The sequence below is a fragment of the Natrix helvetica genome (genome assembly GCF_964273705.1).
Source record: "Natrix helvetica genome assembly, chromosome: 7".
Taxonomy (NCBI): Eukaryota; Metazoa; Chordata; class Lepidosauria; order Squamata; family Natricidae; genus Natrix; species Natrix helvetica.
Window position 1 is genome coordinate 23,013,352 of NC_138558.1, and position 12,800 is coordinate 23,026,151.

Below are 12,800 nucleotides of genomic sequence, written 5' to 3' on the forward strand. Positions count from 1 at the left end.
TTTTTGTGGCTTTAGGTGAAAGATGAAGTTTTTAATAAAGAGGAGAAGTTATTCAAAAGCTTAGAAAAAACAGTCAAACTATGTGTGAAGAATATTCCATTGTCTCTTCAGCATTTAGAAGTAAGTGTTATGTAACAACATTGCTCACCGTTCACAAGTTGCAAATCAACATTTTGACTGGTCAAACCTGATTCAAACCCTGAATTGACCTCACGGAAGGGAAGAAAATACTGAAGCTCTCCTCTTAATCCATATTAAAAATGTCAGAAACAGTATTTTGAAATGAATTCTCGAACCATTACGTGAAGATTTAAACTTCACTTAGTGCGTCTACTGGCAAATGCGCACTTTTAGATTATATCAGTGGTGGGTTTCTACCAGTTCAGCCCAATTCGGCTGAACCTGTAGTGGTATGGCGGCCTGGGTAGGCTGGAACCGGCAGCGACCCAGGCCTGCCACGCCCCCGAACTGGTTCCTTGGTCACAGCCGTCACAGCCGCCATCTTGTTTTTTAGTTCTGCGCCTGCAGAGAACAATTTTAATTGAACTACACATGTGTACGCAGCATGCATCCAGTGCACGGATGACTGAACTGGCAGTAAAGCCAGCCAGAACCCACCCCTGGATTATATTGTGTTTGTAAAGTATTTGAAACCATTGTTAAAAATAGTTTGGTTATCTGTTGTGTAATCAATTACGGTTTGTTCAGTTATTACAAACAATTGTTAAGTAACTCATGGCTTACTTTAATATGCAAGTCAGACTGGTCAACAGTTTCATCAGCCTCTTTGCAAAGTCTACATTTGGCATCATCAGAGGATTTTTCGATTTTGGCCTTAATGGCATTTGTGCGGATAGCTTGTTCTTGCGCAGCCAGGATTAGTGACTCTGTTTCTTTCTTTAATGTACCTGCTGTTAACCATAACCAAGTTTTTTCACTGTCCACTTTATCTTTTATGTTTTCCAGAAATTGGCCATGCAATGCTTTGTTCTGCCAACTCTCAATTCTTAATTTTTTCACAACTTTTCTGTATTCTTGTTTCATCTGTTGGGCCTTCAGTAGATTTTTGTTCTTTACTTTGATTAATAGATGTTCTTGACTTTCTTTTAAATAATCATCCAGTGCATGTTTTTCTTCTTCAACTATTTGCTTCACTTGTAATAATCCTCTGCCACCTGATTTTCGGGGCAGGTATAGTCTATCAGTGTCACCGCGTGGATGTAAACTGTAGTGCATTGTCATTAGTTTCCTGGTTTTTCGGTCCAAAATGTCCAAATCAGCTTGTGTCCAGTTAACTATACCAGCTGTGTATCTTATAACTGGTATTGCCCAGGTATTTATGGCCTTGATTGTATTTCCACCATTTAATTTAGATTTCAAAATTTTTCTAACTCTGTTGGTGTACTCTCTCCTGACAATAGTTTTTACTTCTCCATGTTTGATGTTATCCAACTGCAGAATGCCTAAGTATTTGTAGGCTTCATTTTTGTTGCATTTAATTAGTTGGCCATTGGGCATTTCAATTCCCTCACACGCAGTGATTTTGCCCCTTTTTATGGATACAGTGGTGCATTTTTTCATGCCAAACTGCATTGAAATATCGGTGCTGAATATTAGGACTGTGTTTGTCGGTGATTGGATTTCTATTATTATTGTTGTTGTTGTTGTTGTTGTATTTATTTAAATGATTTATGTGGCCACCAAATTTGTGAAATGAGGCTATAGGTGGCTGGGTGTTTGCTTTGGCCTAATGGACTCATTTGAATAATTCTGTGGCTTTAATGTCTTTGAAAGGACACGTCATCAGCTTTTTAACATGCACTGTCTCTGATTATCATCTTTGCCACTTTCTTTTTCTTGCATTTTTACACGTCGAAACAAAACGAAAGGGGATGAAGTGCTGGATTTTTGTTTTGTTTTCGCTTATGTAGTTAGGGCTTTAGAGAGCCAGTTTGGTGTTGTGGTTAAAGCACAAGGGTAGAAACTGGGAGACTATGAATTCTAATCGTGTCTTAGGAACAAAGCCAACTGGTGAACTTGGCCCAGTCGTTCTCTCTTAGCCCTATGAATTAGACAGTGGCAAGCCACTTCCTGAGGTTTTGCCAAGAAAACTGTAGAGACAGGTCCAAGTAGTTACTAGGAGTCAAGAATAACTTGTAGGCACAAAAAGAAAAAAAAATAGAGGTTTAACTGTGCATGTTAACCTACCTACCCAAATACCTACCCAAAAAGGCATTTCATTCATTTCACGAATACAAGGCAAATTGGATTATTAACACACAAATCTACATAGCAGCTTTATAAATATTGCAGCAAATGGTAGCAAGCAGATTGTATCATAAATAAATATTCAATTCTGCATTTATTATTGAACCAGTGTCCATACGTAAGGATAGTGGTTTGTGCGTATATGTAACATTCTTTTGCCTATTTCATTTTTTTCAGGACTCTGTATTTCTCGGAGCACAGTGTATAACTGATCTTCAGGATCTGCTACATGAGAATGAAGATGGGGCAAACAGATCTTCAGACGCATTGATTAATGCTGGGCATCCCAGCAAACTGTTTGTAAGTTCTTGAATATATAGATTTAAAAGGATTGGAATAGATTTTGTGCAATCTGCTGTTTGTATTATTGCACAACGAATCTAAGAGGAAGTACCTTGTTTTTTAGCCTAGTTACCACAGATTCCGATTTACTGTAAGTCAGGGGTGTCAAACTCGCATCGTCACAGCGTTGTCACATGATGTATCGCAACTTTTTCCCCCTTCACTAAACGGTGTGAGCACGGCCAGCGCATGACGAATCTGGCCTGCAAGCAGTGATGTGCAGTGAGGTTTATGGCTGGTGAGCACTGACCCAGTGGTGGGTTTCAAAATTTTCAAAAAATTGGAATATATTTTATGTCTTTTAGTTGTTATAGGCGAAGAAATATAAGGGGGAAAAGGGTCTCCAGGAGGTGGGGGTGCATTGTAATATGTGGGTTTTTTTCTTTTTTCATTCTTTTTTTGTATTCAGATCTATATGTACTGTTTGTATTATTCGTGTTTTTTTTTAAAAAAAACTTATATTAAAAAAGTTATGCTAATGTTGTTTAATGAATGGGAATGCTGCTGATTTCTTTGCTCTGATGTATATCTTTTGCCTTTCTTTCTTCCAATGCATGAAGCTGAATCAAGTAGAGAAGTTGGTTTTGACTCCACTAACTGCCCTGCAGGCTCTCTTCCTCGGCCCCCAGAAGCTTATCCAAAAGCGTTATGACAAACTTCTGGATTATAGTAGCTTGTATCAAAAGGCTTCAGGGGATGATACTGATCTGGCCAGGAAAGAATACGAGGCCCTCAATGCACAGCTGGTGGAGGAGCTCCAGCGGTTCAATGAAGCAGCAAAGAAAATTGTAACCAGTTGCCTATGTTGTCTCATCACTCTTCTGAAAGACATGATGTCATCGGCATCACAATCCTTTTCAACCAACGAATCCCAATTACTAGCAATTAAACCGGAGGTACTAACCACAACAGTTTGTGATTCTTTCTTCTCTGAAGGAGGCTTCTTATATTTGCAATTCAAAATGCCTTTCACGTTTTAACCGGCGATGTTTAAGCTGAATTAATTCTCTCTGAAGGAAAATTTATTTATTTATTTGTTTGTCAAACATGTACAAGATAGCAGGTATAAGTATAAACATGGGCATGAATGAAAGAAATGAATACAAATAAATGAAGACAGGAGGACAGGGACAGTAGGCACACTGGTGCACTTATGTACCCCCCACCTTTACGGACCTCTTAAGAATGGGGTGAGGTTCACGGTAGACAGTTTGAGGTTGAAGCTGTGGAGGTTTGAGGATGTAACAACAGAGTCAGGTAGAGCATTCCAGGCATTGACCACTCCGTAGCTGAAGTCGTATTTTCTGCAATTGAGTTTGGAGCGGTTTACCTTGAGTTTGTATCTGTTGTTTGCCTGTGTATTATTGAGGTTGAAGCTGAAGTTGTTGACAGGTAGGACATTGTAGCAGAAAATTTTGTGTACTAAGCTTAGGTCTGACCGCAGGTAGCGGAGTTCCAAATTGTAAATTCACCTTCATCAAATTGAATAATAAAAAAATACTGGAGACCTTTTTGAAGATGTGGTATTACATTGCTGGTAGATGAAATGTTGATAGGGCTGGAGTGGTTTTTTTTTTTTATAGATTGGGTCTGCACTTTCCATTTTCAAAGGCATCACAGGTAGTTTCATCTATGCGATTTTTTTCAAAAGTAATATGGAAATTAGTTGGGAGAAGGATTAATACTGATGTTGTGGTTTCTGTTACATATTTTCCATCATTCCAAGGTGTCCCTGGCTACACACACTTCCAAACTGAGCATAAATATATGATGTTTAATATTGGGATGTGTCCAATCTTGGTAACTTTAAGACTTCTGGACTTCAACATGGCTGTCTGGGGAATTCTGGGAGTTGAAGTCCACACGTCTTAAAGCTGCCATCCTTGGTTTAAACTAAAGGATATGAAGCCAGGGAGGCTGCTGACCACAGTACTGATAAGATTCTTGCATTAGAAAAAATACAGGACGTTGATAATAGAATACAGGACATTGAGTAAACACAACAAAATCAAACTCCATCCATGAAAATTTCACCAAGGTTTCCTTTGTCTCTGAAAAAAAAAATTAAAAGCAAATTCATCCTTATCCAACTGAATACCGTGTTTCCCCAAAAATAAGACAGGGTCTTATTTTCTTTTGACCTTCAAAATAAGCATTTGGCCTTATTTTCAGGGAGGTCTTATTATTTTTGAGGTGCAGGAGGCGGTAAGCGTGGTCACCTCATAGCTGCTTCTGTGTTGCAATATTTTGGGGGGAGGGACTTATTTTCAGGGGAGGGCTTATTTTAGAGTATGCGCTCCAATGCCTGATTGGGCTTATTCTCCGGGGAGATCTTATTTTCAGGGGAAAGGGGTAATTTAAAAAATTGGAGAATTTTTGAAGAATTAGTATTAACTTGCTGGTAGATGAAATATTGATAGGAATTAAGTGGGCTTTTTAGACTGGCCCTACGCTTTTCACTTTTAAAGGCATCACAGAAAAGCTTAGTGATGTCACCAGAAAGTGGATGGTCATCTTTGCTTCTGAGATTTTTTTTCAAAGGTAATATGGAAACGAGATGCCACGTAATTTTCATTTCCATTGATTAAATCTCTTCCATGAACCCACAATCAAAATTTAGTTTTTAAGGTTCAAAGAAGTTATGGGTAGAAATGGGGTGGATGGTCTCCCAGAAGATACCTGTCCCCATTCATACCATAACATTTTAAACAAAACAAATGTGAATAGTTTTTGTTTTGTTTTGCTGGAAAAATGAGGACTTTGGGAACACAAATGAAGCTGGGTGCTTGTGTGTAAGCTGGCGCCCATAAGTTACTTTCTAGGGAAAGTTAGGAGCATCGAGTTATAAGCACTGAGGCGCTTCCAGGTTGAAAGGATTAATGATGAGCCACGGTAGGCAGTGGTTAGAGTGGAGTACTGCAGGCTACTTCTGCTGACTGCCAGCTGACTGCAATTGGGCAGCTCAAATCTCACCAGGCTCAAGGTTGACTCAGCCTTCCATTCTTCCGAGGTGGGTAAAATGAGGACCAAAATTGTTGGGGGCAATAGGCTGACTCTGTAAACCGCTTAGAGAGGGCTGTAAAGCACTGTAAAGCAGTATATAATTCTAAGTGCTATTACTAGTGCTATTAGCTGATGTCATCACCGCTGCCTTGGGCACGCACAGTTTGGCACTCTTTTTCATGTCCTTGGCAAGAGCTGGAGTGAAGGACAAGAGCTCCACCCTGCACCATGGCAGTCCTTGGATCTCAAACATGGGCTTGCTAATCTCCTGCGCAGCGTTCCAACCACATGAACTACTTTGCTCTTATAGGGAAGGTGCACATCAGTATATGAACCGTATTTAAATCTAGGAGCTAATAAATTATGAGAGCAATTTCCTGCACATCCCTTTGTTGATTAAGCATCAATTAAGTAAGCAGAGCAGATTGCATTATCTGGAAGTGGCATATCCCTTGCATATGACATTTAAATTCGCTCAGCTGGGTATTTTGCTATCCAATGTTTTCTGATTCAGCACCGTTAGGCAATAAGATGTTGGAATCCTGGAAATGTGCTTGCACAATGGCCGGTAAGCACATGTAGGTACAATGTGTTAATTGTGTTAATATGTGTCTATTGTAATCTCTGATAAGAGATATAGCTCTTAGTAGAAGCTTCTTCATACATGCAGCTGATGAATGGTTAGGTAACCTTGAGTCTCTTTTACCATTTGCAGAAAACTTCTCCAACTATCAGCGAAATACATGACCAGGTTCTTGAAGATGTTCACAATTTGAATTGTATCAAGGAAAACCACTGTGCAACTTTTATTGAAAGAAAGCTGAGTTTTGAAAAAAAGAGGCCTGTCTCTCTCCAGGTATGCAACTTGCCATTAAATTGAGTAATTATGTCAAGCTAGGGTAGGGAGGTCAAACTGGTAGCCCGTGTAGCCAGATGCATCACACTCAGGCCACACCTACCCCAGCTCTGTGAAGGGCAAAATTTCGCGAAACATCACATGATGCTGCGTGCTTGACACCCGTGAGCTAGCGATTCACCATCTTTATATTCAATCTAGAAATGATGAGATCTCCTTTGGGTATACTGTAAAACCAAAAATCTACTATGGCTAAGTGCATACATGCTAAACCATGACTGAGTAGCCTGCACTGAAGCAGATACAATTTTAACAAATAGACATTAGTTTTGGTGATGTATGGATCCCAGTTTCCACTCCGGTCTACTTCATGCTAACAATATCAGGTGATTGGGAAGAAGCAGCTAAGTCTTGATGTACAGTATATCTACACTTTGATGTATATCATTCCATGCATAAAATAGTATTATCATGGATAGCTAATTTCTAAAGGATGTGCCTTGTGATGTGAATTACTATAGGATAAGTTCAAATGCCTTATATTAATTCACCGAATGAACGTATTAAAACCGAGAGAAACAAGACAAATTTATTATGCTTTGTGGAAGAGGAATTGTATAGCTTCAAAAATATAAACCAGTACAAGTATGTGAATAGTAAGACTGGATTCGTACACTGGGCTAAACCATAATGTGATTTTGGACTTGAGTTTGGCTTTGGCTAATTGTGGTTTATTTGACAGATCATAGCTAAATAAGGCTTTTCTTATTTTAAACCAGGCCAGGACGGAAATCACACTATGTAGAAAATTGCAATTAATAGTGAGCATACTGTTCCATGGTATATTAGTTTTTTTCAATCAGTTTTTTGTTTCCAGCCTGAATTTCCCCGTCAGAAAGAAGTCCACCGGTTAATGCTACTTTCTATATACAATGTGGACTTGCTATACCAAGCCAAGCGTAACTGCAATGCCACACAGGAGTTGGATATTGATCTTTATGAAGGAGATGTGGTGGCTGTCATAGACCAAAAGGATCCTTTTGGCTGTACAGGCAGGTGGCTTGTTGATACTGGAAGTAAGTACTTCACATTGTACTCTTAGTATAGATATGCCCTAGTTGCAGAGACTATAGGAAGTGTCCATTAATAGGGATTAATGGACAATTCCATTTAATCACTGATTCGCCTCTTATTATTTTCATTTCTATATTGCTATTCCTAAATGGCTATGGGTTTTTGACTTAAATAATAATTGTTTGTTTGTGCTATCCATCTGTCCAGCGAAAGTAAATGTCCAACAATTAAATACATTAAAAACAAAATAAGGTATTCAAATCATCTTAACTAATCTTCCAATTCTTCTGAATCCAGTTCAATATGCATTTGGAATTTTTCAAAGTTTTTAAAGTATTCAGCTCTCTAGAGCAGGGGTGTCAAACTCAAGGGCTAGATGTTGGATCCGGCCCACGGGATGCTTAGATCTGGCCCATAAGGCTGCCCTGGAAACAGTCAAGGACCGGCCCGTGGTGCCTTTGCCAGCCGACAACAGAGCTTACGAAGGCCGCATGTGCCCCCCCCCGCCCGAGCTCCATTTTCACTGAGAGAAGGTTGCAGGAGGCCGTCAGAGCCAAAAATGGAGCTCAGGAGCCTGTTTTCTCTGGCAGAGCACTCAGGCCACCACAGGCGCCCCCTGACAAAAGTAATGGCATGCTGGCCATGCCCCCCCCCCCCCGGTGCCCTGAGGTCAAACACAACCCTGATGCGTCCCTCAATGAAATCAACTTTGACACTCCTGCTCTAGAGCCATATTTCTCATCCCCTGCAATTTTAAGATTCATGAATTTCTACTTCCTGGCAGCCACTGTCTTGAGATTTATGTGAAATTTCCTGATTTAACTAGAAGGCAGTCCATATAAACTATCGAGCCTTTACGGATGGTTCTCACCCATCTTTAGTGATTGTTTTCTTTGCAACTCTATGGCAGTGCCTTGTAGACCTTGGAAGAAATATTCTAGTCAGTCTAGCGAACATGTCAGAGTTTGCATCACAAGTACTAAGCCTAGCTAACCTGAATACTGGTTTGGGATAAGGACTTGCCAAAACAGAACAAAACACAATTGATAGTATAATGTTAATTAGATTGTTTGGTTTGCAATATTTTAGAGCATTTTCATGACTCCTTCAACTTTCACTGGGTTTTCAGATTGCAGTATCTCTGTTTTTCCTTTTAACTTGCAATAATTTAAGGTTCTTACAATAAAATAAAAAAACCAACCTTTTGATACTCTTGGCCTTTTTCTTCTTCTCTTCCCTACGTATAGTTCTAAAAGGATACGTTTATTCTTCCTTCCTGAAACCCTATAAACCAGCCAAGGCACAAAAAAATCCTGGGGAAAACCATTTCTGTGACGGTGACTTTGATAACATCAGCCTTTTTGTCTCTTCACGACCACTGGATGACAACATTACAAAACCCACAGGACACAAAAGAAGTGGCAGTGACTCTTCCTATAATAGCCTTTGTGAAAAAGAATCTGCGAATGGCTCAGAACTGGAGAGCTTTTATGAAACAGATGAGCAACACGTAAGCATGATTTCATGACCAGTCCTTTTATTAAAAAAAAGGAGAGGGGATGAATTCAGGGATGAATTTAGTTGCTGGCCACCACTTTTTAACTGTAGCTGCCCCTTCCTTTTTCTTCTCCAGATAAATGAATTGCAGCATCTACTAATCTTGCCAATTCTTTTTTGTATAGTCTGATCTCAGAGAAGAAAGAATGGGTTTTAGCCCACTGGTGCAATCCATGACAACAAATACAAACAACATAAATAGTATAAAGAATAAAATGCAAGTAATTAAGGGAAAAGAAGAAAGAAAAAGAAAAACTAGTCATACATTTCTGCGTGTGCGGGGTGTGATCATGGTTGTATTTAAGAGTCTGACAGCCCAAGGATAGAAACTATTTTTAAACCTATTTGTTCGACTGGGTATACTTGTCTTCTGCCCGATGGTAAAAGTGCGAAGAGACACTGACCAGGGTATGAATAAACTCTGAGTATCTTCTTTACTCTGGTAAAGCAGCGAGATCTGGTGATGTCATACAGTGGTATTAGAGGGCAACCAATGGTTTCTTGTGCCGAATTGATCACTCTATAGTGCCTTTCTGCCTGCAGCAGTTAAACTAGCGTACTATACATATAATGCAATATGTGAGGACATTTTCTATGGTGGACCGATAAAAAGAGGTCATCAGCCATTGTTCCACCTGATTTTTTTGCAGGACTCTAAGGAAATGAAGTCTCTGTTGGGCCTTGCCAATCACCAGGGATGTATTGGTTTTCTACAAGAGAGCTTGACTAATAAGCACTCCCAAGAATTTAAAAGAGGAAACCCTCTCCACACAGCCCCCCTCAATATACAGTGGGGCAGGCTCCCCTCTGTGCATGTGGTCTTAAAACATGTGGTCTAGGTCTTGTTTTTTCCCAAATCTGGAGCGGATATTATACTGCTGCAAAATTATTTTAAGTTAGAGCATGTCATATTTTAGGGTTTTCAGTGATAATCAAGAAAAACATTCAAAGACCCAGGAGGTAACTTTAATATGCCACTGTTTTATGGCTTCATACTTATCTCATTGGGAATAAGAATAGAGTTTATAAATTTAGGGATTTGGGGCCTAATATTAGCTACATTACTCAAACACATTATTCCAAATCTGATGCCAGATTTGAATCATTAGCTGAGCTGATTTGGTTGGGTGCTTTCCCCCCAATTTTTTACTGAAATAGGCAGCAGCAGGATTGAACATTCATTCATTCATTCATTCATTCATTCATTCATTCATTCATTCATTCATTCATTCATTCTCTCTCTCTCGTTTCCTATCTCTTAGACTTTCTATGCCGTTCATGCATTTCAAGCAAGGAGTAAGCAGGAACTCAGTCTTCACGAATATCAGCGAGTTCAAATCCTTTGTTTTTCGGACCTGAGTGGCAATAAAGACTGGTGGTTAGCTGAAGCCGAAGGACAAAAAGGATATGTACCAGCTAATTACCTTGGGAAGATGACATACACGTAAATACCAGATTTCGCTTACGGAATAAATTCTGAAAGCCAGAAGACTTTTATTGCGATATTTTCCCCCTTGAATTTCTATGCCTTAAAAAATGCAATAAGCTGAGAGCTTCTCGAAACCGGAATTGAAGTACTTGTGAAGAAGAGTTTTTGATGTGCGTATATTTGCTTTTACTTTTAAACTTTTTGTCACACTGGACTGAACAAGAACTCTTGTAACGCCTTCCACAGATTTCTGAGACATTTAATGATATTGAACTAATCCACTGAACCAGGGGTCCCCAACCTCCGGGCCGTGGTCTATTTGGGACCGAGCCTTGCGAACGCTCGATTGTGCAAGTAGAGTTGTGTATGTGCACCTGTGTGCTGGTACATTGCTCATGCAAGTTGAGCTGTGTGTGCATGTTAGGCCATTGCTTGTGTGACCCAGTTTCCTTTTCCCCCCAAGCCACAAAGATTGGGGATCGCTGCACTACACCATAGTATAACAAAGATCTCATGACATAATAATCTAGTTGATCCCTTGGGGACCACAACATGTCTTGTTGATCTTTGTTGCAAAAGCCTAACACAAGTAATCCAACTATGCCAGCTATAAAATTCAGAGTTTGACTTTTGTAGATTTGTGAATTAATCAAGAATGGGCAAGAAGAACCCTATATGGTCCAAGAATGTTCTCAGGTTTCTAAATACTCTTAAAAACAGTTTAGACTCAGGTATAAGGAACTGAAGTGGTACAGAGGAGTTGAGAAAATTCACCAGAGATTACTTGCACACGGAAGTGCCTTTTTGGTTATGTAAGACATGTCTAGATCCAAGCTTATAAAGATTTCAAGAACTAAATGCACCTTTTGCTGACCTTTCAACAGATTGTTAGTTCTTAATCTCAGATTAAGAACTGTAATCTCAGAACTGTAGTTCTGATGAAAATGCTTCCTGAAACTTATTTTAAGTGACAATGGTTAGCCTCAATAGAGAGATAAATGCAATTCGGTATACACTTACCAGGAATTATGCTCTATCAATTCTAATGGAAGCCATTTCTTGTTTTAGAATTGTTTTTTAAGGATAAATCCAGTGGTGGGTTGCAGGCAGTACGCCCTGGTTCCGGAGCCTGCCCAGAGCCCAGATACCGTTCCGGTACCGTGCTCCGGAGGGCCCACCCACCCACCTGAGCTCCTTACCTGTCTTTTAAGCCTTTGGCGCTTCCGTACATGCACATGGCGCATACGGCGCCTGTGTGACCCTCCGCCGAGCAGCTGGAGTGTCGCAGAGGCGTCACAGGCAGGTATGACGCATGCGTGCACCGCGCACGTCCATGTGGGCAACACCGGGCCGTACCGGTTGGAACGGGATCCGGAACCCACCACTGGATAAATCCCACTGTATTTAGCAGTGCTCGCTTCTAATGATGCATCTATAGGATTATATTGTGTTTACATATTCTGCAATGCACAGAGGACAAGAGCAAGTAACAGGATAGAGTTGGCAATAATGAAGCAAACTTACATGCTCCGGGAACCAAAGTTCTGGAGCACCGGATCAAGGCAGTCATTAGAATGAAATCTCAGTATTCTCTTTAAACCAGATGTCTAAATTAATACAATATTGTATGCCCCAAACCATGAGGTTATTTGAAAAGAAAAATTGATGTGCACTCCTGAATTAATAGAATATACACATAAATGATATCCAAATATCGTAAATGATTGGGTCAGTCACCAGGATCAGAGGTTTTCTTCTGACCTTTCGGACTGTCAAAGAGAAATTCCCTGAGGTTGGGCTCCAGCATGAGTCCAAAACATCAGAAGACAAAACTTCTGGTTCTGTGACCGACTCAGATTGGCTCCTGCACATTATCCTGGGACACTGTGATGACTCCCTCAGATGCTTTCCCAAATACCTCTTTAGATGTCAGTTTGGGGGAGGATGAATCATTCCTGGCACGTCAGGAGCTGAGTTGATTGATGGCTCTGAGCAGCTGTCTGTGAGGGATTTGGCTGAAGCACAGCTGCAACAGAACAATCCTGAGGCTTCCTCCAGGTGGGGAAAGCATGCAGCTGCAGCTGGTCAGTGATGAGGAAGAGGAAATGCCTTCTGGACCTGATCCAAGGACACATAGGGCAGAGAAAAGGCAGGAGCAGAAAGATCAGCCCTGCACTGAAATCTGGCTATTTAGCACAGCGTGTGCTATTAAGCTCCCCACGTGCAGGTGATGCTGGGAATGTTTGTTTCCTAGCTGTGTGTTTTGTGGTC

General features: G+C 40.3%; 1 protein-coding gene across 1 annotated transcript in view; it reads left to right on the top strand.

Annotated features, from left to right (window-relative positions):
• Positions 1-11,879, top strand: part of ARHGEF38 (Rho guanine nucleotide exchange factor 38) — a 54,191-nt gene extending 42,312 nt beyond the window's left edge. The window contains exons 8-14 of the mRNA XM_081960221.1: positions 16-120; positions 2,446-2,568; positions 3,171-3,506; positions 6,329-6,469; positions 7,347-7,545; positions 8,791-9,053; positions 10,363-11,879. Coding sequence (XP_081816347.1) covers positions 16-120; positions 2,446-2,568; positions 3,171-3,506; positions 6,329-6,469; positions 7,347-7,545; positions 8,791-9,053; positions 10,363-10,548 — 1,353 coding nt within the window. The 3' untranslated portion in view covers positions 10,549-11,879. The remainder of the gene's footprint in view (positions 1-15; positions 121-2,445; positions 2,569-3,170; positions 3,507-6,328; positions 6,470-7,346; positions 7,546-8,790; positions 9,054-10,362) is intronic.
• The last annotated feature ends 921 nt before the right edge of the window (positions 11,880-12,800 follow it).